At 34.7% G+C, this 23,666-nt stretch overlaps 2 protein-coding genes across 5 annotated transcripts in view; both read left to right on the forward strand.

Moving 5' to 3' along the window:
* The window catches only part of LOC128187981 (mediator of RNA polymerase II transcription subunit 15-like), a 39,155-nt gene extending 22,926 nt beyond the window's left edge, over nt 1–16,229 (forward strand). For all 4 annotated transcript variants that reach the window (XM_052858729.1, XM_052858728.1, XM_052858730.1 and 1 more), the window contains 14 exons: nt 2,101–2,253; nt 8,530–8,642; nt 9,747–9,818; nt 10,031–10,393; nt 10,538–10,563; nt 10,802–10,920; nt 12,546–12,683; nt 12,976–13,039; nt 13,141–13,204; nt 13,401–13,573; nt 13,849–14,018; nt 14,972–15,070; nt 15,483–15,580; nt 16,062–16,229. In XM_052858729.1, coding sequence (XP_052714689.1) covers nt 2,101–2,253; nt 8,530–8,642; nt 9,747–9,818; nt 10,031–10,393; nt 10,538–10,563; nt 10,802–10,920; nt 12,546–12,683; nt 12,976–13,039; nt 13,141–13,204; nt 13,401–13,573; nt 13,849–14,018; nt 14,972–15,070; nt 15,483–15,580; nt 16,062–16,100 — 1,691 coding nt within the window. In that variant the 3' untranslated portion in view covers nt 16,101–16,229. The remainder of the gene's footprint in view (nt 1–2,100; nt 2,254–8,529; nt 8,643–9,746; nt 9,819–10,030; nt 10,394–10,537; nt 10,564–10,801; nt 10,921–12,545; nt 12,684–12,975; nt 13,040–13,140; nt 13,205–13,400; nt 13,574–13,848; nt 14,019–14,971; nt 15,071–15,482; nt 15,581–16,061) is intronic.
* Nucleotides 16,230–20,128: 3,899 nt separating this feature from the next.
* LOC128187861 (uncharacterized) lies at nt 20,129–23,532 on the forward strand. The gene is made up of 3 exons (XM_052858505.1): nt 20,129–20,561; nt 21,089–21,280; nt 21,888–23,532. The coding sequence occupies exons 1-3, from the start codon at nt 20,201–20,203 to the stop codon at nt 22,490–22,492; spliced, it is 1,158 nt and encodes a 385-aa protein (XP_052714465.1). The 5' UTR covers nt 20,129–20,200; the 3' UTR covers nt 22,493–23,532.
* Nucleotides 23,533–23,666: the final 134 nt, after the last annotated feature.

Raw genomic sequence — 23,666 nt, forward strand, 5'->3', positions numbered from 1 at the left:
AACTCTTTCACTGGAGAAAATGCATGCTTGATATTTATCAATAAAATTATAATTATAAGTAGGAAAATAAAGCTAGTAAACAAGACAGGAAAACTGGATTGTTCTGTTTATTTTTAAAGAACTATGGTTTCATCAAAATTCGCTGTTGAGATAAAAAAAATGTTCATTGAGGTGCAATTTCTAATAACATATTGTATTAATAGGATCACTGTCCAAAAATTTACATATCCTTAAGACTGTAATTTTCATTAAATCCACGAAAATTTACGCCCCCGAGTATTAGTAAAACCACAGTATTTAGCGGGAAAGGAAAGAAGCAAACAAGATAAGGCTGCGGACTGAAACCCCTAAATTGTATAGGTCTTCTTGATGGACGCCAAATCTGTTAGAAGAAATAAACAGTTTTAGGAAAAGAACTGCTGCCTGAAGTCCAAGCGGCTTTATCACTTCATTTCCGAGCTAATAACGTAGAAACACACTGGTTGCATTGTCGAAATTTCTTGAAAATTCAATCACAGAGTTGGCATCTCTGAGGCACCACTATATCCTGAGGCTAACTAAGAATAATTCTGGAGAGGGAATTAGTTTGTCTTATTTATTGATTCACTACTATGAACCTATAGTAGTATTCTGCCTGTATTGCTATAGGAATATAATGCTAGAGATGTAGATGGAAAAAGCTTTGGAAACTAATACTTGGTTGTGACAATATGGTGGTATTTGAGGCCATGCAGTACATTTGAAAATCCAATAATGACAAGGGTTCTAGTTATGGAAATTAATTCATGTGCTTCTCTTGGTTCTCTGTGTGGTGACAAATGACCACCACATATCACCAGCTCATAACAGAATACCAGTACACAGTTTAGAAAATTAGTCAGTTTTAATAAACACTTGTAATTCTATGAATAGAAAAAAATCAATTCTGATCTTTTTTATTCACTTTTGGCAATCACCCTTCACATTTTATGTTCTGGATGTATACACAATGTTACAAGAATGTATAATAAATTGAAAAGAGTATGGAAACATTAAGCATTGCAATTTTTCAATTTTCTTCCGTGAGTAATGATTATCACCATTATTATCAATCTGTCAGGGACAGATTTTTGTAGACTTCCCTGCACTCTGCCACATTTGACAGTCCTGATAGGTTGATGAAACAGTCTTCTTTTGAACCTCTTGGCATTCCGTTGTTCTCAACATGTGCTTCTTGCCATTAGCAAACAAGACAAATTATGAACTAGGATCCAGTAACAGAAAGAAACAGAAAGACAGATGTCTTGAAATTCAGTGACAGCACTGTTTGTAGGAGTACACAGAAATCTCATTTGTTTTGTTTAGATCAATGTCTGTAAACAGGCACTTAATTTGCATACAGAATCTTACGCCCTTGCATTTTATGGAAAATGGCCATGCAGGCTGGGAGATTGATTCTGGAGTACCCTGTATGACTGATACAAGCAGATTACATCAGTGCTAATGGATTTCCCCTTAATCTCCAGCAAATCAAAGACCATCATCATTAAGTTTGAGCTACATTATGGAAAGTTTTTTTAAACAGGGTAGAAAGTGTATCAATTACAGTGTATCAAGTTATGATGTTTACACACAATATAATTACACATAACATGTGCAGATCCAGAAAATTTTTCCAGGGATAGTTGTGTTTGCGGGGTGGGGGGGGGGGGGGATAATAGAAAGATAATAATACTATAGAAAGATAAGAAAAATGCACGTATTTGACTGATTTTGATTGAATCCAATGAGTGAAATAAAATGAGTTAAATAGATGAAATATATATCTTATACCAACTCTACTACTGAATAACAGAACAATTCGATGTGTCTGAAACACATTGAAAAATGTTAAATCTTGGGGTCAAATTTGACTCTATATGTGTATTGTCCTTTTTTATGAGAGTTTGAAATATTTGAATTTTCCCATGGGGGGGGGGGGTGAAGGGTCCAGACCCTCCCCCCCCCCCCCCCCAACACCCTCCTCCTCTTGATGTGTGCATGCATAAGTATAACAAACACTCAAGCTGAAAAAAATGTTTATGTGCTGTAGTTTTGAAAAACTCGGATTTTGTTTTGTAGATGCCAACAGAGACAAACCTAAAGGACCAGGGGGAATGGGAATTCCTCAGGGGATGCCCCCGGGGGCTGCCGGAATGTCCCAACCCATGCCTGACCCCATCGGGGCCCTTCAAAACTTAACAGTTCAAGGCATAGGCCCTGTAGGACAACAGGGTATGTACTCAGAAATTCTAATGCACCTGTTACTGTCAGATGATATAATTTGAACAGGAAGCTTACTTATAGGAAGTAGTTGGTTTTTCTGCCCCTGTCTTACTGTAATGTCCTTTGTTTTGTGTTATTTGATATAAGAACTATCAAATGATCAAACAGAGGATGTGTCTGTGTGGTTGGACCAAACTGATTTGTCTGAATTTTCTTGTGAGTAGACATGAATTTGAAGATTTATTTTCATTATATTTAATTTTTCTTTATTTGGCAATTTCAAAAGTTTATATTCTTTCCTTTTTGTTTTTTGGTATATTTTTAGTTCTCTGAAGCATGAGGCTCTAATGAGCATTTCTGATTAAATTATCATCATCTGTTGTGCTTTTACTTTTCACATTTTCATCATCTTGAAGCATCAATTCCAACTGTAACCAAACTTGGTTCCAAACATCTGTAGATGAGGGGTTTATTAGTAAATAAATAATTAAATGAAGGATCACTGCCCCTTTTAAGTGGAGGGAGGGTTGTTTCATCTTCTTTTTTACCAGAGCCATGTGTCCAGTTATGTTAACACCTTATCATAAGGAATCCGGGTGGTTTCGCTCCGATCGCTTGTTCGCGCTGAGTGGTTTCGCTCCGAATACATGTTCGCCCCGAGTGGATTCGCCCGGATTGTATTAATAAACACTACAATACACATAGCTTGTTGCTTTTGTTTTTTAATACGTAATTTAAATTATTTCTATCTACACAAAAGTGGTCAATTAAATGTTTTAGAAAGTAATTTAGTTTAATTAGACAATAATTTTATACACATGAACGAACATTGCTTGAACAGTTCAATAAGTCGGCAATTAATCCACCATCAATGAAACCGTTAAATAAATAGCTTTGACTGCGATCTTATTTGGAGAACTAAATGATGAGTATCTCAAGAAATCGTTAGCGCGTTTTTGGAACCAGTATTCTGAAAGAGTATATCAAAGAAATGGTTCGTGAATGCTGCCTCTACTGCCATAAGTTGGTGAGCATAATTATCAAGAGCACCCTTGATTTTAATTACCATAAAATATATCATCAGAACATTATACATAATTTAGTGAAATCACGGAAAATTGGCAAAAAATGATTTCACTCTCAACATGACAAATGTTCATAAAGGCATTAAGAAAGCTATGTAAGTAATGTTAAAATTTTACATAACTAACTGAATTCACGGATATATAATGGCTCACGGAAAATTGGCTAAAAATGCTTTCACTACACAAATGTTTATAAAAGGCATTAATTAAGACAGCTCGATTAGGTGAAATCACGATAATTTTAAACTATTCCATAAAACACAACGTTAGCAATTATTTGGGGTTTGCTTAGATCGATAAATACAGGTAATCCCTGATCGTTAATAATATTTATATATTAATATATTTATATTGAAAAGGGGCGAAACCACTCGGCGCGAAACCACTCAGCGCGAACAAGTGATCGGAGCGAAACCACCCGTTACCATCATAAGTAGAGACTTTCATGTACTGTATACAGTAGTCAAGTGTTGTCATGGGGTAAAGAAGGTTCTTTGAAATGGAGTCAACATTGAAATAAAGAAACAATTTTTCAAAAAAAAAAAAATTTGAAAAACTTGGAGGCTTTTTATTGTGAAATGAATATGAAAACTCTAAGTTTGGTTCATATCATGATTGTATAAGAAAGGGGACACCGTTGTAGTTTTATTAACATAATAATGTTCTTCTTCATGATTTGAAGCCTATTATATTTTTTAAGATATGAAGGCAAGCGCACAGATCTGAAAATTTATGTTGAAAATTTTTTTTCATGTTGTTTGACTTCATCTTACTGTTATGTTAAAAAACTTAAGACATATTTTGTCTTCTGTAGGGATTTATAAAGGCCATTTAACTGCTTTGATCATATCAAAGCATTGTTGCTAAGGTGAGCAGTGGAGCCTAAATGTCTTTTTTATTTCTTTTTCTTTATTTGTCATGTTCTCACAGTTTATAAATAACTTAATCGTGCAAGCATACCAATTAAAGAGGAATTTATTTTTCAATTTTTTTACCACCTGTCTCCACTTTTTAGAGTGTTATATAAAAAAAGTAGAAAAGGATACTATCTCTCATTTAACGAGGCCGGGTCTAATTTGTTCTGCCCTAGATTTTTGAATGAAATTTTTTACATGAATTTCTACTGATATAATTATTATTTAAGATAAAAAAAATAAGACATTTACCACACCGTTTGTTTAAGGGTTCATCTCAAAGTTTGCTGATTTTTAACATAGGACCCTATGGGATTTTGTTTGAAATGTATCAATTTTGCACATTTTTTTAAAATTTCTGCCCTAGGGATTTTGTTTTCTGTTCTACATATTAAAGTTATTGCTAAAAGGCATCAAATGGTCAAATAAAAAAAACATTTTACCTCCTGGTTTGTTCTGGGGGTCTTATCAAAGTTGTTTTTTGTATGCCCAATTTCCCAGATTTGTCAGATAATGGCTATTTTTTATTTGACAAAGGTGGAAATGGTGATCTTTACAGTATTATTAAAACATTCAGACATATTTAAGTAATAAATAGATAAAAAATTCGCATATTAAGGGTCATAAATATAAAATACCTGGTAACTGTCTTGAAATATATGAATTAAGCTATATTTAGGCGGGTTAAGAAAACGTGACGGAGGGCTAGACTTGTTGAACCCTCTTCACATTTTCGACCCGTGTCCAAATATAGTTTATACTTCGAGACTTTTATGTTTATTCTTCAATATATTATCAATTTTACGCATCAAACAAGCTATTTTCAACAAATTTCGCTGAATATCTGCAGTTGAAACTATCACGCCATGGCGTCAACCAAGCAGAAAGGTGACGTCACAATACAAATGAAATGCTGCGCGAAAGCCTCGTTAAAAATTGTTTTTCAGGCGAGCAATTAGGCCTGTGGGCCTCTTGTTAAAAATAATCTAACACCAGAAATGTATCAAATGTCCAAAAGCAATTCATTGTCATTGACTTGTTCCAAAGCAAGTCAATGATCAGCATTTCTCTTCATTCTAGAAAAATGCATAATCATGCTATATGTTGACAGAAGTTGAATGTTGGCTGTTTTTATGGCCACACTGATATTGATAATTGCTCAAGCTTATTTTTAAAGACAGAACCAAAGCTATTCTAAATGAAATCATGTTCAGCTAAGATTAAAATATACCCCCATGATCACTTAGACTGGCCTCAATTTAATTTAAAAACTCATCTCTGCTACATTCTAAATACCGGTAAACTGAAGCCAGTACTCGCTACAAGTAACATACCAGTTAAGAATTTTACAAACAATGTATTAAACACTCAAAATAAGCAATAAAAAACAGCCTAACATCTTTTATATCATTCAATTACTGAGGCAAAATTTATTGTAACACATTGTTTTAGTTAAAAGTACAAAATACAATACAAAATATAAAAATTCTGTTCTCAAACGAAATCATCTGAAAACTGAATTATCCAGATATCTGGCTTTCGGATACATGAAGCCCCATTATAAATACTTTTGTATCAAATTTTCAATGATAACCTCTATATCTTCCTTTCTGTCAATTAAGGTAGCTCCTGCCTTTTATATTTATATTATGAGAAATGCAAATAAAATTGCTTTTAATCAACTAACTAACATCTCATGAAAAAGAAAAACACCAAAAATCTTGATGTATAATTAGATTAATTTTACTGTAACAATCCAACATATACGCATACCCCATATATTCAATTGTTCGTCAATCACTGTTTTAAGCATACCTTCACATTTTCATGCCTAAAAAGTTGATAAATTAAAAAATCATTGTCCATACTTTGCAAAATAGTGCTCTTATATATCCTTATGACAAAAATTGTGTATTTTTATGGATGAGATGCAGTTAGAGAACTTTTTTTAACTATTTATGCAACATAACAAATCACTGGAATAGTATCAGCAGATTGATAATCAAAACTAATTTAGATTTGAAATGAATTAATAAATATTAGGTGCATTGTATCATGATATTTTCCTCATATCAATGGTGTGTTACTAAGCATTAAGATTTTAAAATAATTCTATACTGTAGAATTTGAAGGATTTCCTTTTGTATATCCTCATTCATATTTATATAGCAAAGACGAATATTTTTATACCTCTACTTATTTTTTACTATATAAGAGTTATTCGATATACTTCGCTGACTCCCTGAAAATCACTGCCAACAGACTGATTCCCTGCAAAAAGGTGTGTCAGTTCTATGAACTGATACACCCCTACTCAGAACAATTTGCAATTTTTCTCTAATCGAAGTAAAAGTTTCGAAATCATGAATATTCATTATCAAATAACCAGTTTTCAGTAGCAAAAGATAACAAACAAAATGGCGATTTGCAGATTTTGGGTGCTTGTTACCTTTAACATCTCAAAGTAGCGTAGATACCGAATTCAATTATTTAAATGATAAGAATTTATTGTGATATTCAATGAACTGAGTTTCTATATTGTTTGTTATCAATTGAAGATAGTTGTTAAAACGGTTTTGATTTTTTTTGTTATTACTTGTTTGTTTCATTAAAATTATAATGAACTTTTTTCTGATTTATTGTTTGTATCCGTATTAATATTATGTATATATTAATATATATATTAAGAGTTAGAGTATACCATTGAGGGAGTTATATAATGGAAAGATTCCAGTTCCCCGAGAGCAAGTCTATCTTGCTGACTCCCTCAATGGTAAACTTTAATTGAATACTGTTACATGTTCTGAATTGGCAGTGAATAAATGCAAATTAAGCATCAAATTACTTTTATCTTAACATGATCTATTGTAATGATAAGAGTACTTAAATTAATTACAAACGGCCATACACTGTAGATGGCAGTTCTCATTCTATTGTACTCTGAAGGGCAGACAACTCTAACTGCACTATAAAATTATTGAGTGGGGTGCTGTGAAGAAATTGTCTTGTCCGTTGCATTGAAATCTTTATAATAATGTAAACGTTAGTTAACGTACGGTATTATATTTGGCGTGAACAATATTTGGCGGAAAATAGTTTTTGAACAAGTTGGCGTGGATTTGAATTAGCATATTCCTGAATGTGAATATTCTTATACATATATGCATGGCATTTAGCGATGTACTTGATTTAGTGGAAGCTGCATTCCGCCAAAAACGCTAAATAGAATATACAGCCAAATGTAATACGTTTACAGTATATTCCCAGTGCTTTATCGGGACATGATCGAAAGATGCAAATAGAAGATAGAGATCAAAGTCTATATTTTGTAACATGGACTTTTCTGTAATGTGATTAAAGGTGACTCCAATACATGTATAAAAAGAAAAGGTCTTCATTTTTTCCATTACTATTTTAAAAAAAAATATATTAGCATATATGTGTACTAGCTTTCATTTCATATAAATATATTAGTATTATCTCATTCTCATAGTTAACAATGTTTTTTCCTTCAACAGAACCCTTTCTGTTTAATTAATGAGTCTAAATTAATAAATAATTTATTAATTAGAAAATGGGATACCTGAAGCTATTCAATTGATCACAATGAAATTTATGTAATATTGCTAATAAGTTAAAGATTAAATGCTAAGATTATATTCTGTGATTTTTCATCATCCAACATACACTGGTAATTCACTCTGACTTCTTTTTACAAATTGTTATTCATTTATGGAAACATGACTCAATGTTTGGTGATGGGTTGTGAAATAAATTATCAGTCCATGGTACAGCAAACATTTCTCTAATTACCAGTATATTTGAAATCAATAATTTTCACTATATTTTTTGAAAACATGAAGAGGATGTCACCATCAGTTTCATTAACTTCCTTGTTATGTTGTATTTTCATTTATTACTTTTGCTACTACATGTAAATTAGCAATTTTTATTATATTTTTAATTCCCATTTTTTTTCTTCATTTTAATAAGGTATGTTGTCACATGAATATAAGAAATGCTTCAAGTTTCCCAAACACATTCCAAAGTTTATATTTAGAATATTTTTTTAAAAACAGCAATCAATGAAATCAATGAAATCAGGAAGTTTAATGAATATTAATAGATTGTCAAGAGCTTGAGTTTGGTAGAGTTAGAAATAAATACTTGAGGTTGTACGACACAACCGAGCACTGTTGATGCAATGACATCAACCCATATGTCAGAGACAGACCGCTGTCTACTGTAGAGAGTCCGTCAGTAATTACAGAGAAACTGTCTTGTAGGGATGATGAATCAGCAGCAGCACATCCAGCAACAGCAACGGCTGCTCATGCAGCAGCAACAGCAACAAAGACACCTACAGATGCAGCAGCAACAGCAGCGACCACAACTTGAGGTAACTACAAAGTCTGTATAAAATAAGGTCTCTAATTTGGCTACTGATAATCTCCGTATCATGTTCTTATGTATGACGAGGTCTCTAAGTTCATTTTGATACAAACAGTGAGTTCTTAAAGTTGGATCTTGATCCATGAAGTGAATCTCTAAGTTGGCTGTTGATACACAAAATAAGGTCTCTAAATAACTATTAATTTTTGATGCATACAATGTGGGGTATTTAAGTTAGTTGTTAATACACAATGACAAATCAAAGTTGGGGTGTTTTTTTGTCAATCTTTTATGAGGCTTAGGTCAGTTGTTTGTTAATTCAGTTATAAATCCTCAAATAAATTGTTTTTTTTTTATATATATACAGTCATGTCTGTAAGCTGAATTTGAGAAAATGGTTCTAGATTAGTAAATGGGGATGACATGCATACAATTATGTTGGCTATACGGCAAAACTCACCCAGGTTAGATGAATTAGATAATTTTATTGATCTTAGGATCTACTAATTCCACAGTATATAAATATGATATACATACATTTATTTTGAAATACTGAACTTCCATTAGATTAAACTTTACTGCTGTTGTTTTCAGTAAAAATAAAATCATTTTAACCCTAATCCAAAAAAATAATTCGATAGAACTTTTGAAATTTTTTTGGCAAAATGTTGAATTTTTAATTTTCCAAAGGTGTAAAAAGGATCTGCCAATATGTATCTTAAAATAACTGTCCAGTTATATAAACATTCAACTATTGACTAAAATAGTTTTTTCTTCCAAAGACTCGACTTGTACACGTATATAGAAAGTATAGAAACAGTTTGGTATTGGCTGTTTCATTCACTGCAAATAAAAAACCCTTGAATTGAAGTGCCATGGAAATAGAAAATGACAATCATCAAAAGCAGTCACTGCCTGAAACAGGGGACAGTGTACGCACTGATTCAGAACAGAAACAGAAGAGAACGCAGAAGTGTCCAATCATTGGACAGTGTTTTTTTTGTTTCCTGAATGGAATACAGTATATTATCTTGAAAGGATGCTTTTATTAAAGTTTTAGTGACAGAGGGAAAATGATGAATGAATTGATACTGTCTCGTTATTTCTACAGAGACAGGATGCGTTCTTGGTGACGTCTGCTCAGCATGTTCAGACGATGGCTCAGCCACTCCCTGCAAACTCAGTCAGTCTTCTCTTACTTACTTGGTTATAAACTGATATGAAATTGATTGACAATTACCTTCGAACTGATCTTTCAGTGATAATAATTAAATTGAATTTTTCCTAGAAATTTTTACATATTGGATAGTTGTTGCTCTAATAATTTAGAAAATTATGTACAAGATGCTATTTGCATGCCTTTTTCATTGTCTGCAAAACTTTTGTATTAAACAGGTTGGGATGACATACCAACAGGCAATGCAGGGTGGAGGAATGCAGCAACCTGGAATGCAGCAAGGAATGCAACAGGGTATGCAACAAGGCGGAATGCAACAAAGTGGATTACAGCAAGGGGGGATGCAACAAGGTGTGATGCAGCAACCTGGAATGCAACAGGGTATGCAACAGGGAGGAATGCAACAAGGTGGATTACAGCAAGGGGGAATGCAACAAGGGGTTATGCAGCAACCTGGAATGCAACAAGCAGGTATGCAACAACCTGGAATGCCTATGGTGTCCATGGGAATGCAACAACAAAGACCCCAAACATCCATTGGGAACATCAGCCAGGCTTCTCAAATGGCCTTTGGTCAGCAGGTGAAGAAACTTTTTTGGGGAAGGTTACTTCATGGTTTCCAATATGGAAAGAAGTTTTTATTTGTTATTATACCTGAGATATATTCTTTAAATATCTGATAGATTTTCAGTAATTTTATTGTTCTTCTCTTTTATGGAATCCAGATGCAAGCTGGTCCTAATGCAAGTTCGTAAGTGTACTTTCTGATAGTGTGGAAATTAGTCTAATCTTGATGTTCAGCTGTACAAAATGTAGTTTTGATCAAATTTTAAATGTAGAAACAGAGTGTATTCAAATATTCAATCAAAATTTGTGTTACTAAAGTGTAAATAGGATTAAAGGAAGTATAAACTCAGGTCATGAAAAACACAGATGTGTGACTGATGATAAGTACGAGTATAGTTGTACGTCGGGATATTTTTGTACAGCCAGCAAGCCGTGCCCTCACCAAAGCCCCCCTCCATCAGCAGCATGATGATGTCCCCCTCCCCACAGGGAATGGTCGCCAATCCTCGTGGAAACTCCCCCAGAGTCCTAAACACACCAGGTATGTGGAGAAACTGAAACGATTTTAAAAAAGCATTATGTGTTTCAGTTGTGTTGTCTTTTCACAATTATCTGCCATGATTCAATAGAGGCAGTTGTAGAAAATTTACTTTTGGTTTTGAAAACTGTCATACTAAATGTACTGGTATATTGTTTTCTATGGAGAAATATTCTTTGTAAATAACTGTTCTTACTGCTCTAAGGGACTAGTCTCATAATACATGTGGGGGTTGGGTTGAACTGTTAGCAACACTGAGAGGTAAGCACACATGAAAGCTCCATGGAAGTATTTGTGAGTTTATAGAGGCTGAAAATAATTAAACTGTATACTCAGTATTTAGCTTGTCATTGTCTTAAATTTTTTTTAATAAATGTATAGTTCATAGAAGAGAAATTGTCAACAGTTATCAGTAGTCAATTTGATTTACTGAGTTTCTTATACCAAATGACAAAAAATATGTAAAGCACATGAGGCTATGGAAGTTTTTCAGTGATTCTTGTGATTATGAATGAGTAAATGTTGAAGTAATGAGGCTGAAATTTGAGCCATTATTGGAAAATAAATACCGGTATTGATTTTTATAGAATTTATGATTTATTTAGACCAGTTGTAGCTTCAATCAAATACTATCAATGAATACATAATCATGTAGGCAGTCCTGTATATATATTACCGATACAACATCTATACACGAATCAGTGAAGTAATTTTATGCTCAGCTCTGTGGAGTATATATCAAGTGTCGTGTTGCTGTTGGAATCATTCAATCATTTAAGTGATGTATAAAATGTGAAAAAGTATTGCAATGATCAAACCCTTGTATTAAATATCATACAGCCTATTGATTGAACATTGCTTCCTACACAATCAATACAACATGTAAGTGCAGTGTTCTCCCAAAGGTCTGGGAGGAGGCTTTACATTTACTGTACATAGACTGTGTCCAATGAGAAAAATATAAACTTCACAATTCAAAATATAAAAAAGAGTTATTTTCTGGAAAATATTTTATTTGTTTTTTAGCTCACCTGGGTAAACTACCTAAATTGTGAAATTCATGGCCCCTGGACCAGGGGTTCAGGACATAGAGGGGGAGGGGCAATATGGCAATATAGTGTTAATGCATATAATGTTTTAAAATCTTCTCTATTCTCACACATCTGTATGAAAAACTGACTTCATAATTATGTTTACCAGGAAGTCATCTTCTAAAATTTTAAATTTCATGTCCCCTGGAGTATGGAATTTGACTCTAGGACAGGGCCAAAATGGATGTATAGGTGTTAATGCATATAATGTTTAAAAATTATTTTCTTTACTCCCACACACCTGAAAGGAAAACTGAATTCATGATTTTGTTGACCAGATCTTTAAGTTTTTCGCCAAAATTAAAGGTTTCATAGTTCTTTTTGAAAGATTTCAGGCAGGGAGGTGGTCGTCATTACAAAATTATAATATTTCTACTCCAGAATGAAACCCAATTAAATGCATATATTAGACTCCTCGACAAGTTTGTGTATTAGTTATATGCTACTCAGGTGACCGTTAAGGCCTATTGGCCCCTTGTCCTATTATAACATTGGTCTACAGCTGTGGGTTCTGTAATGGTCTGTTTTTCCTTATAGGTGGTCCTAATTCACCCAGCCCCAACACTCCAAGGTCACATGAAGAACAAGCCTACCTGGATAAACTGAAACAGTTACAGAAGTATATCGAACCACTGAAGAGAATGATCAACCGACTGACCACTGGCAAAGATGAAGGTAAGTGTACATGTTAACAGTAGTTCTTCCAATATTGGTTATACCAAGTCTTCGTCTCGTTCACAATTGACAAGTGTTAATCCATGAAGCAACATGGCAGGAGATTGAATCATGATGTGAACTTAGAATGTAGAAATTCAAAAATTCCTGGATGCATTAAAGTCAATTATTTTCAAAACAAAGAATCTATTTTACAATACATGTAAATGAGTTTTAAATTTTTGTAATGAATGTCTTTTACACAGTGAACTAGGAAATCAAAAAAATTTACTAATGAACATTTTTTTTTTAGAGAGCAAAAAGGACATCAGTAAAATGGAAAATCTTTTAAAGATTTTAACAGACCCATCCAAAAGGTAAATATATAGACCTGTCCAAAAGTAGAAAAAAAATTCCACTGTTTTTTTTATTTGTGATACATCTGTTTTTACGTTAATGAAATGGTCTAATATTTTAGATTACCAATGGCAACCTTACTGAAATGTGAACAAGTTTTGGACAGCTTGGAAATGGCAAAGCCTGTAAGTATGAGTATTACTATCAGTCACGGATCTTGGCCTGTACACCTTTTAGTTATTGTAAGTTTTATTGGTTTCCATTATTTTGACCTTTGAAGTAATGGTGTTTCCTCAAAGTTAAAACTTATACACATAGAAAGCTAATGTTGATTTGCATTAATTTGGTGTGTGTGATGAAATGTCCCATTTTTCGGTTCAGCCTGGAGTCGGATCTGTCCCATCTGCCACAACCACCATTACTTCCACTCCCATGCACATGTGTCAGCCATTACTGGATGCCGTGGCGACCAACATGAAATCTCCCATGTTTAACCATGCTTTACAGCAGACGTTTGGGCCTGCAATGACTGCTTTGTTTGGGGCACCAATCAGGTATGATACTCTCTCTGCATTGTAGATCAGATAGGCAGGCTATTGACTTAATCAAGCCATTTTATTTTTAGAAGAGATAAAGGACTGAAGAAATTTATCCTAGTTTATTCTTTTAATATGTGATTTTAAAATTTTGCTTTCTTTGAAAATCTCACTCAGTTCTAAATCTTGAGGTCATTCAAAAGTTTAAAATGTAACCAGAACCATTTGCAATCTATGTATTTCCAGCAAATATTTCAAAACTGTACAGTAGTTCATTATGTTGTATTTATCAGAGCCCCAAGCCCTCCACCAAAAAAGAGGAAGAGAGAAGAGGTTGAGGAAGATGAAGATATTCCTCACATCCTGCAGGGAGAGATTGCTCGGCTCGGCAGCCGATTCCGTGTTAATCTGGACCCAACGCAGCACTCCAAATCTAAAGATGTCCATCTTGTCTGTAAAATAGGTAAATATGTGAAAAAAGTATTTGTTAATTGTATTGCCATGCTATCAGTACAGTGGACATACATGTATTTAGTTATTGCTTTATGAAGTAGTGGATTTTTATGCCCCTTTCGAAGAAGGGAGGGCATATTGCTTTGCTGCTGTCTGTCGGTCGGTCTGTCAGTCGGTCCACCAACAGTTTCCGTTCTTTTTCTTCACAGAGGATGAACATATTGAAATGAAATTTGTATACAGGTTTATCATGATAAGATCTAGGTCAAGTGTGATATTGGGTACGATCGAGCAATTTTTGACAGATTTATGGCCCTTGGACGTAGAAAAATTCCAGTTATTTGCAGTTTCCACTCATTTTCTTCGCAGAGGATGAACATATTGGAAGGAGATTTGGTATACAGGTTTATCATGATAATATCTAGGTCAAGTTCGATATTGGGTATGATAGAGCAATTTTCAACAGAGTTATACCCCTTGGAATTAAAAAAAAAATTCCAGTTATTTGCAGTTTACGTTTATTTTCTTTGTGGATGTTTCCAAGGGAGGGGGGCATAAGTGTTTTATAAACATCTCTTGTTTTCTATTAAAATGACATATTTATTAGGAAATTATGATATACAGACTTGATTTAATTGTTTGATTGAGTGATAAGTGAGGTGATATCATTGTCTGGTTGATTGATGAGTGAGGTGATATCGATGTCTGATTCAGTGATAAATTAGGCGATATTGTTGTCTAATTCAGTGATAAGTGAGGCGATATTGTTGTCTTATTCAGTGATTAGTGAGGGGATATTGTTGTCTGATTCAGTGACGGTTGAGGTGATATCATTGTCTGATTCAGTGTCGGTTGAGGTGATATCATTGTCTGATTCAGTGATGGTTGAGGTGGTATCATTGATTCAGTGATGGTTGAGGTGATATTGATTTAGTGATGGTGAGGTGACATTGTTTGTTGTAGATGACAAGAATTTGCCCTGTGTCCCGCCCATTTCAGTGAAGGTTCCCGAGCTGTACCCCCAGGTCAGCCCCCAGTGTGACACAAAGACACAGGACTATGGTAAGTGGGCAGTCTCTTTAGATTTAGAAATGATCTGTCTATGATATATTTCAATACAAAAATACATGGCTTACTTCTATTCTCATCTTCCTGAATGCATTCAATTTTAAGCTTCTTTTAAACCCAAATATTGTCTCTAAAATTAAAAAAAACCCAACTTTTCTTTATGAAGCACACATTTATGAAGACCCATGTCCGAGTACTTGTTACATGGTTGACATGATGCACTTTTACCTCTGAAAAGTGTGATCTGAAATGAAGGAAATTTGACCTCTGTTTAGTAGGTTATAAAAAGGGTACTTCTGGTTTATGGGGGTTTGACCATCAGTGGAAAGCAAACCCAACAAAGAGTGAGTATGTACCCATTGTCTTTGATTTGTTTTATTATGGTGGCATCTTTTTTGAATTTCAGAATCAAGTCCTTTCCTGTCTTCCATACAAGAATCCCTGTCTCGATTGTTACTTCAGATGCCCAGTAAATACACATTCACAGAGCTGATGGATAAATGGGTAAAATTGTATATTTTAACAAATATCTGTCTGAATTTTCTGATAGTTTTATTATATTTTTTGTAATATCAGAAATCTGTTTTATTATTGCTAAGGCCATATTTTTCTTACGGTACTAGCTGTTTTTCAATACTTTTTCTGAAAGAAAAAAAAGAGTTGATAGGTAAAAACAACTATTCGAATTAAAGAAACATTTTTACATGAATTTATAAAAATAATAGACACACCACCACCAACTCCAATCACACACAGAAAAGATTGAAAACAAATGAAAATTTCCTATTTAAAATTTTGTTCAAATCTCATTTCATATATGCTGATTTTCTAGTGAAGAGTGCAGTTTACATAAATTCATTCACCTGACTTCACACACAAAATTTCATATCTTTTTTTTTTAACAATTTCTGAAAATTTGGATCATGATGTCGGTCTTGAAAAAAAAGTTGCCCTATTTTAATTCTTAATGACTATGTATTTCCAGGAAATGAGTATCAGAAGAGCCTGTGCTGCACCCTCATAGTGGCGGTGGGTGAGGGAGAGAGTGTGTGGCAGGAATACTTATTGTGGATGTATGGACTGTAGCGTTGTATGCATGTGTAACTTTGTTGAGCTTATTTGCCATGTTGTTGATTAAATAAGTTTTACTAGAGTTGTCTTTCTTTGGTTTAAGTTCTATTTTATGGCGTGTATCAGCCTCGGACCTCGAATTGACCCGATAGGACCGGGGTCTCGGTTACTCGATACTCTTGTTATCAAATGACCTTTAATCACTTTGTGATGGCGACAATCGCCTTCATAAAATCACAGAACGTTTTCTCATTAAAAGGGGGACAGAAGATGATTGACGCCAGGACCGCAGTTCCGACAACAGTTATTGAAGTTTCCCCCATTAATGATAAAATAACAAAAGAAGTGGACTAAACTGTGAATAGTGGCAGTCCACTGTTTTGGCAGAATATAAATGTGGTGAAAATTATGGTCACATAGAGAAGTTATCATGTTTATGGAAGAATTTAATTTAACTCGACCTCGTTTCAGCAACTGTTTTGTGTTAGAAAATAAACAAAAATTACTGTTTACATCGATGGAAAATGGCAAAGGAATTACAATTTGTAACCTCTGCAATACGCTATAGGGCTAATTTTAATTAGACTAGTCAAACAGTGTCCAAGTTAAAGAACTAAGTCACTTTGTTGTGTAAAGGCTAATATCATGAATATATGTCCACGTTCGCATCTTTTACACAATGTCTAACGAGTCTATTTATGAATTAACAATAGTGAATGTGTACATGTTGAAAGCTAAGACAGAGAAATAATAATTACGGACTACATTCTGAAGGACGTTGAACCCGGGATGAAATCCATACTACAGGCCGTGTGCAGTAAGTCATCGGGACAAGCAGACGTCAAAAGGCGCGCGCTTTGTGAGGAAGGTCGAAGCCCTTTCTTGTAGATGGCTGATCTGATACACCTTGATATAATGAACGAATACTTGATAAATAAAACCGATGACAATTATGACCCCCTCAGACGGGTCTACACCTCAGTATTTTTTTATTCGGACGCTTCTTTGTTTATTTACTAAGGTTGTTGCCACTTTTTATACGTTTCCTTTTGATTGAAGGTGGTCGTCCGATTATGTTATATTTTCTTAAACACTCCATTTCGTCCAATTATTACAGGATACGTTTATGTCATTCTGAGGGTGACTCGTCGGTTGTGTAATGGTGGGTGCGGTAACCGTTTAATCAGTCCATTGTGGCCCTCCCCCTCCACCCCACCCTCTGGCCTAATCACAGGACACAGATGTCACGTCTAATGGTCCTCTAATCAGATAGTGCCACATGGAAAGGCAGAAAACACGGGTAGCCAAAAAATCACACATGATGCCTATAATTGGTCTTTTAATGGCCCATGTAAAAGCTTTGAATCCCACTGCCATTAAGGCTTCTGAAGATGCCTCAGAGTCAGCAAGCCGTACAATAGGTAGAACTACTGCGAGTACGAACATAGGACAGGCAATTCACAGCTTAATCACGGGGGTAATGTGTGTGATGGGGGAATTAACAACACCTGGAGACTGCACGTGGCCCAAGTCCGCGAAATGATACCCGATCATTATCTCCGGAAACAATTTTAAAAGTCATTTATTGAAAATATTGGTTACATTCTAACAGTAAAATCAGGTAACTGAATAAATTTGGAGGAAATTGATTAATGTTTATTCTAAAGACCTGTCCTAAATTAGGTCACACTGAAATTAAATTCAATGCTAATGTACCTTTTTTTTTGCTTACGTAGTCCAAATGGATATGAATTGGAGACTTTGATGGCGCTGCACAAGGCCCTGCGAACAGCCTTAATTTGTTCAGACCGCTCATTTGTCTCCTGATAATAACCCTATAGTACCATACTGTACCAAATATGATAGATGGCGGGCCCGATCCTCAGTGCCAGTACCAGCAAACCTAAATGTCTGACTGATTTTCTACAAGTTGTGTCTTCTTGCTTGACGGCTTTGTAGATTTCTTATTCACACACATTTCCCTTCTATTTTAAGAGCTGTGGATATTATAACTTGCAAATCTTGTGACCCTTCAAAGAGAGATAACTTACTGTGGGTTATCTTTACTTTGAGTCTGGGTGGTCAACAAGTTCGTCCTTGCACTCACTTGAAATTTAAATAAGATATTTCTAGCCAGAGACATGGCAATATGGTAAGAAAATAACTGGAATGTTACTAAACTTTAAAATGTTTTTTTCATTTAAATATCAATAAAGTATATTATTTATATATTAAACCATGTTAAACAGCCCCCCCCCCCTCCCCTCAATGTTTTACTATAAATGGACATGGTCATTTACCTTTCTAAGGAGAAATCTCAATTTTGCGTTGTACTTTCTTTCGAAATAAGTTATGAAATTAGCATCTGTTAGACTATGTAATTTTTTTGCACATATTCATCGTAGTAAATGTGCCCTTTGATAGCCATTTCTAAGTTACTACTGGTCCTAACTTCACCAAACTTCATGCATGGTGTGTCTTATGGCGGAGGTTAAGGTTCTTAGAGCTTGTTAAAGTTTTTGAAACTTGTGTAGATTCAAGTTAGTTCAAATCATGACTCTGAGGGGTAGGGTGGGGCCATAATGGGGTAGCATTTCACGTATCGATATGTATAAGAAAAAAAATTAAGACTCTTCTTAAAAACCAATTGACTAGAAAAGCTATATTAAATTTGTGCGCATTTCTTAGCATTCTCAGGTAGTGTAGATTCAAGTTTGTTCAAATCATGATTTCCAGGGTTGGGTGGGGCAACAATCAGGTTTACGTGGACATTTTTGGAGAAAATATTTCAGAATTTTCTAAAAAGCAAATTAAGCTAGAAAAGATGAAACTTGTTAAAGTATCTTCGGAAAGTGTAGATTGAAGTCTTTTTAATCTTCTCCCAAATGCTAAAACTACAAATGGGTGAGCGGTGTGGCCCCTGGGCCTTTTCTTCGATATATCTGAATTTCAAACCCCTCTCTATGGTTGTATTTCTACATAATCATTTAAACTAGCTTTACACAGTGTTCAGTAATAATTTGTAGGAAAATATTGCACACATTAGTATCATGTTTTTCTGTTAAAAAACTGTTATATTCTGTTATATTTATGCAATTTTAAGGGGGTTCATCCCCTAGATATTGTACCGGAGTATACCTATAATTCCCGTAAAAAAAAGAATTACTTACCCAAAAAATTTTTTCCCAAAAAATCATGAAATTCCTAATCCGTGGGGGGGGGGGGGGGGGGGGGGGGGGGGGGGAGTACTATGCTTGTGAATCCAACTTTTCAATCTTTCAAGGTAAATTTAGAAACAATAATCTTTCCTGCGTGAAAAAGTGGGGGGGCTGACCCCTCTATTATGCTATGTTTCTAATGGTAAGGTATAAATTTGCAAAAAAAGTGGGGGGGGGGGGGCTAAGCCCCCCCCTAGCCCCCCCGGTTCCGACGCCTATGCTCTTCTAAAATTTTTATTTTCTATCTCTCAATTTTCTTTCTTTCCACCTTTCTACACCATTTTCAAAACTGAAGGAGAGTTGGAATACCCTTCCTTTTATAAATCCGCAAAGTTCTGCAATTTTTCAGTGAAACAGACAATGTTTTTTTTATTAAGAAAAAAATATCTGTAGATGATTGGTCAACAAACCTGCCGTCATCTTGAGATTGTTGACAAAGATTTACTAATGCATGCGGCGTTTGCACCTCCCCCAAATAAAATCGATTTCATGATACAAGTTCGAACATGCATTTAGGTCCAATATACAAGTGTGACTGTCAGACCGGTTCGAATACCGGCGCCAGATTGCTCAGTTGGTAGAGCACCTGACTAGAAATTCAGGGGGCCCCGGGTTCGAATCCCGGTCTGGTGCGTCATTATTTCTCCCACCCCGTTACAACAGAAACAAATTGATTCATAACTATTTAGCGTTGTTGACTAAATAAATGTTCAACTATTGCGTGTGGTTATGACAATATGCTAAGGGGCAAAAACGATGGTTCAGCGTTCTATGAACTGGGGCGGTTTTGTTGAGGGGCGCTTTGACGTGCACCGTGTTTACTATTGCCAGTAATATGGCCGAGCGTGTTCACGATCATGGACCATCTACAAGTAAACGGAGAAAGATAGATTCGTGTCTGTCTCCAAGTCTCGTGTCGCCAATTATCCTAGACGACTTATCAACAGCTATATTTACTCTTTGTTCATTCAAATCCATGTTGTTACCGTACAAAGTTACGTCATCTAACGCAGCGAGTCCCGTATCCTTTAGTAAAGCATTTTGTGAACTAGAAAATTTGGATAGAGGCTTCATTTTGGGAGATGTATTCAGACGAGGAATAAACATTGCAATTGATTTTCTCCATGGAAATATTCCCGAAGCAAAGCATGAAAAAATTATCCTAGAAAAACTTGTCAAGATTTTGAAATTAGGAGGTAGGTTGGTTGGCTACTTTCTGCTTTCAGTATCAGGTCCAAAAGCGAAAGTAGAGATACAAAAAAGTATGGAACGCCAAGTCACATAAATATTTATGAAGCAATTCTTTAACTATTGTTTCATCTATAAAACAATATTTAATGGTTGTGATGTTTATGAATGGTAATCTAATCCAAATTTACAACAATGGCTTCATCTGTAAAACCATTTTAAATGGTTGTAAACTATAATAAATATGGATAAAGTATGTTTTGCAATCACAAATGGTAGTATAACTCTCAGAAAATAATGGCGAATTTTTCGAATCTGTGAAAGGTGCTTCTCGGATTTTTCGTGGATATTAATTCTTCACATTTAATTAGGAATCTACAGTATTTGGCAATCACACTAAGCACTGGTTAATGTAAAGGAAGGGTGCCACTTCTTTAAATATGAAATTCATGGCCGATGCTGATGTTAGGGTTAGGCTCTATTTTATATTTCATATAGTGAAAATGCATTGATATTTTGAAATCTAATTTTGCAGTTGAGATGGTTGATGCAAATGCTGAAAGTGAAACGGACATGACGACTCTGCTGGCAAACCATCTTTTCGGAAAGCTGGCAATTTCACCAGACTTCACTATTTACAAAGGCTGTAAAAGTGAAAGAGGAAAAAGATGCAGCTGCAGTGATGGAAACTGTGTATTGACTGGAGATTTTGGAGATACCAGTATAGGTATATAGTAAATATAATTGAACAATAGATTTTAGGTCACCTGGGCAAGGCTTCTGTTTCATTGTGTCTGTGATAGATTCTCTATAAAAGTTTAGTTTTAGGTCAACTGACTCATGGTGTTGTTCCTAGTTCATTGTCAGTCATCCGTCAACATTTCTGTAAGGGTATTTTTAGTCATACTTGGTACAAAATTTCTAATGACTTCAGATCATTTTGACAAGTTCAAGATCATTGACAATAAAGAGAATAAAACTCATGTCTAGGCTATAACTTTGAAATGGAGAATCACTGGAAGCTCTTATTTGATTCAAAGATTGCTTATGATTCAAGGATATGTCCTGACCTTGACCTTTGACCAAAGTCATCTGCAACTTAAAGGTCACAGGCAGAAAACAGAAAATTCTTGTCTGGTCTATATCCTTGGAAAATCATTTGGAGTTCACACTTGATACAGAGATTTTTATGACCAGAGAGTGCGAGTGTGTCATAATCTTGACCAAGGTCATCTTGCATGTACATGGTCACTTATATAAAAATTGTAAAATTCATAACAGTTTTATAATTTTCTAATGGAGACGCATTGCATGTTTCACGTTTTTTCTTGCAGGAAACCTGAAAGTATGGCATGGCAGTGTGGACGTTATTATCAAGAATGACCTTGTTATTGAAAATTTGGAGAAGGAACAAGACAGTCCCGGTGGAAAATCTCCTGTAGAGGTTAAACTGATAAGTGACAATTTGAGTAGAAATCCACAGCTGGTTGCAGAGACTATTGTGTTTTCATTTTTGCAAAAAAGAACACACCCTGAGCTGCCCAATTTTCTCATTCCATGTGTAGGCTTCAAGAGTAGTGCAATGCTTTTGATGTTATATGATTCAGAGCATGATGTCTTTTTAGAAAGTTCCCTTATTCCTCTCTTTTCTTCAACATGTAAAAACATGTTTTCAGTGGAAGCAGTTTTGGTCACTTGGCTAGCAGTCAATTACAGATTTCTTTGCACGGGCTTGACAGAAGAAATGCTCCCATTTAAAGCATGTTTCTTTGAAGAAGCTAAAAACAGAAAATCTGTATATGAAAATGATCTTCAGATGCATAATGTAGGGCAAACACCTATAAAGGAGACCACTTTACCAAATGAATGGGAATTTAGTGATTTTGTGATGGAAAGTCGGAAAAGAATAGGACAGTGGAAACTCAAGGGGAAAACATAGATTTGTTCAAGTAGTTCCATAATATATGTTTGAACAATTGCTATATTAAAAGGGTTACTCTACACAAATTTTTTGCAACTACCCCTTACATCTTATTAGCTCACCTGAGTCACACTCAAGTGAGCATTTCTGAACAAAATTTGTCTGTTGTCTTTCATTGCGACATAGTCATCGATGATGTTGTAAACTTTTCATACTTTTATCTTCTCTAGAACCACAGGGCCAATTTTCAAACAAACTTTGTACAGAGTATCATTAGGTGAAGTGAATTACAATTTGTTCAAATGAAGGGCCACCCTTTCTTCCAATGGAACTCTTCCAGTGGGAGATTATTTAGAAAGTGAAAATTGGATGAACCACAATCTCAAAAACTGCTTGGCCAGAAAATATGTAACTTTTGTGAAGACTTTGACAAACCGGTAGTGTAGATTCACGAAAAAATGGGCAATGATTGTCATTCAAAGTTTTACATTAAAATACAAAAGAAAAATCAATAAAAATCTTCTTCTCAAAACTAGTCAATTTATATAGAAGCATCATCAGGTAGTGTATATTTAACATTGTTCAATTCATGACTGCAAGGGATACAGTGGGACCCAGTTTTACATACCATTGTCATCCAAGTTTCTTTAAATCATGTTCCCCATGGGCAGGATGGGCCGTAATGGCCGATCAATATTTTACAAAGAAATACTTTATAAAAAAGTTTTAAATATCTGCTTTTCAAGAACAACAAAGATATAATTTGTCATATTTATATTGGAAGCATCCTCTAGTTGGGTAGTTTCTAATTTGTTCAGAGCATGACCTCTGGAGGTGGGATGAGGCCACAATATCTGATAGAAGTTTTTAAGCATAGAAATAGTCTCAATTAGATAGGAAAAAATTATTTGGTTTGAGGGCCATTATTTCCTCAGGTGAGTGTTGTGGCCCATTGGCCTTTTGGTGTATTTTTTTGTAATTAAATTTGTATGTCAGTCACCCTCAATTTGATGTACTTTCATTCTAATTAATATAATAAATAATATATCACTGTCTCATTCCATCTTACAAAACCTTAGTGATTTCTGTCCAGTCAAGTTTGTCACAAAATATTGATTGAAAATCAATCAAGATATTTTTTTCTGAAAATGATTATCATATAAGCAAAGTTTTATTTTGATAAAAGTTTTTA

This window comes from Crassostrea angulata, chromosome 6 (assembly GCF_025612915.1).
Source record: "Crassostrea angulata isolate pt1a10 chromosome 6, ASM2561291v2, whole genome shotgun sequence".
Taxonomy (NCBI): Eukaryota; Metazoa; Mollusca; class Bivalvia; order Ostreida; family Ostreidae; genus Magallana; species Magallana angulata.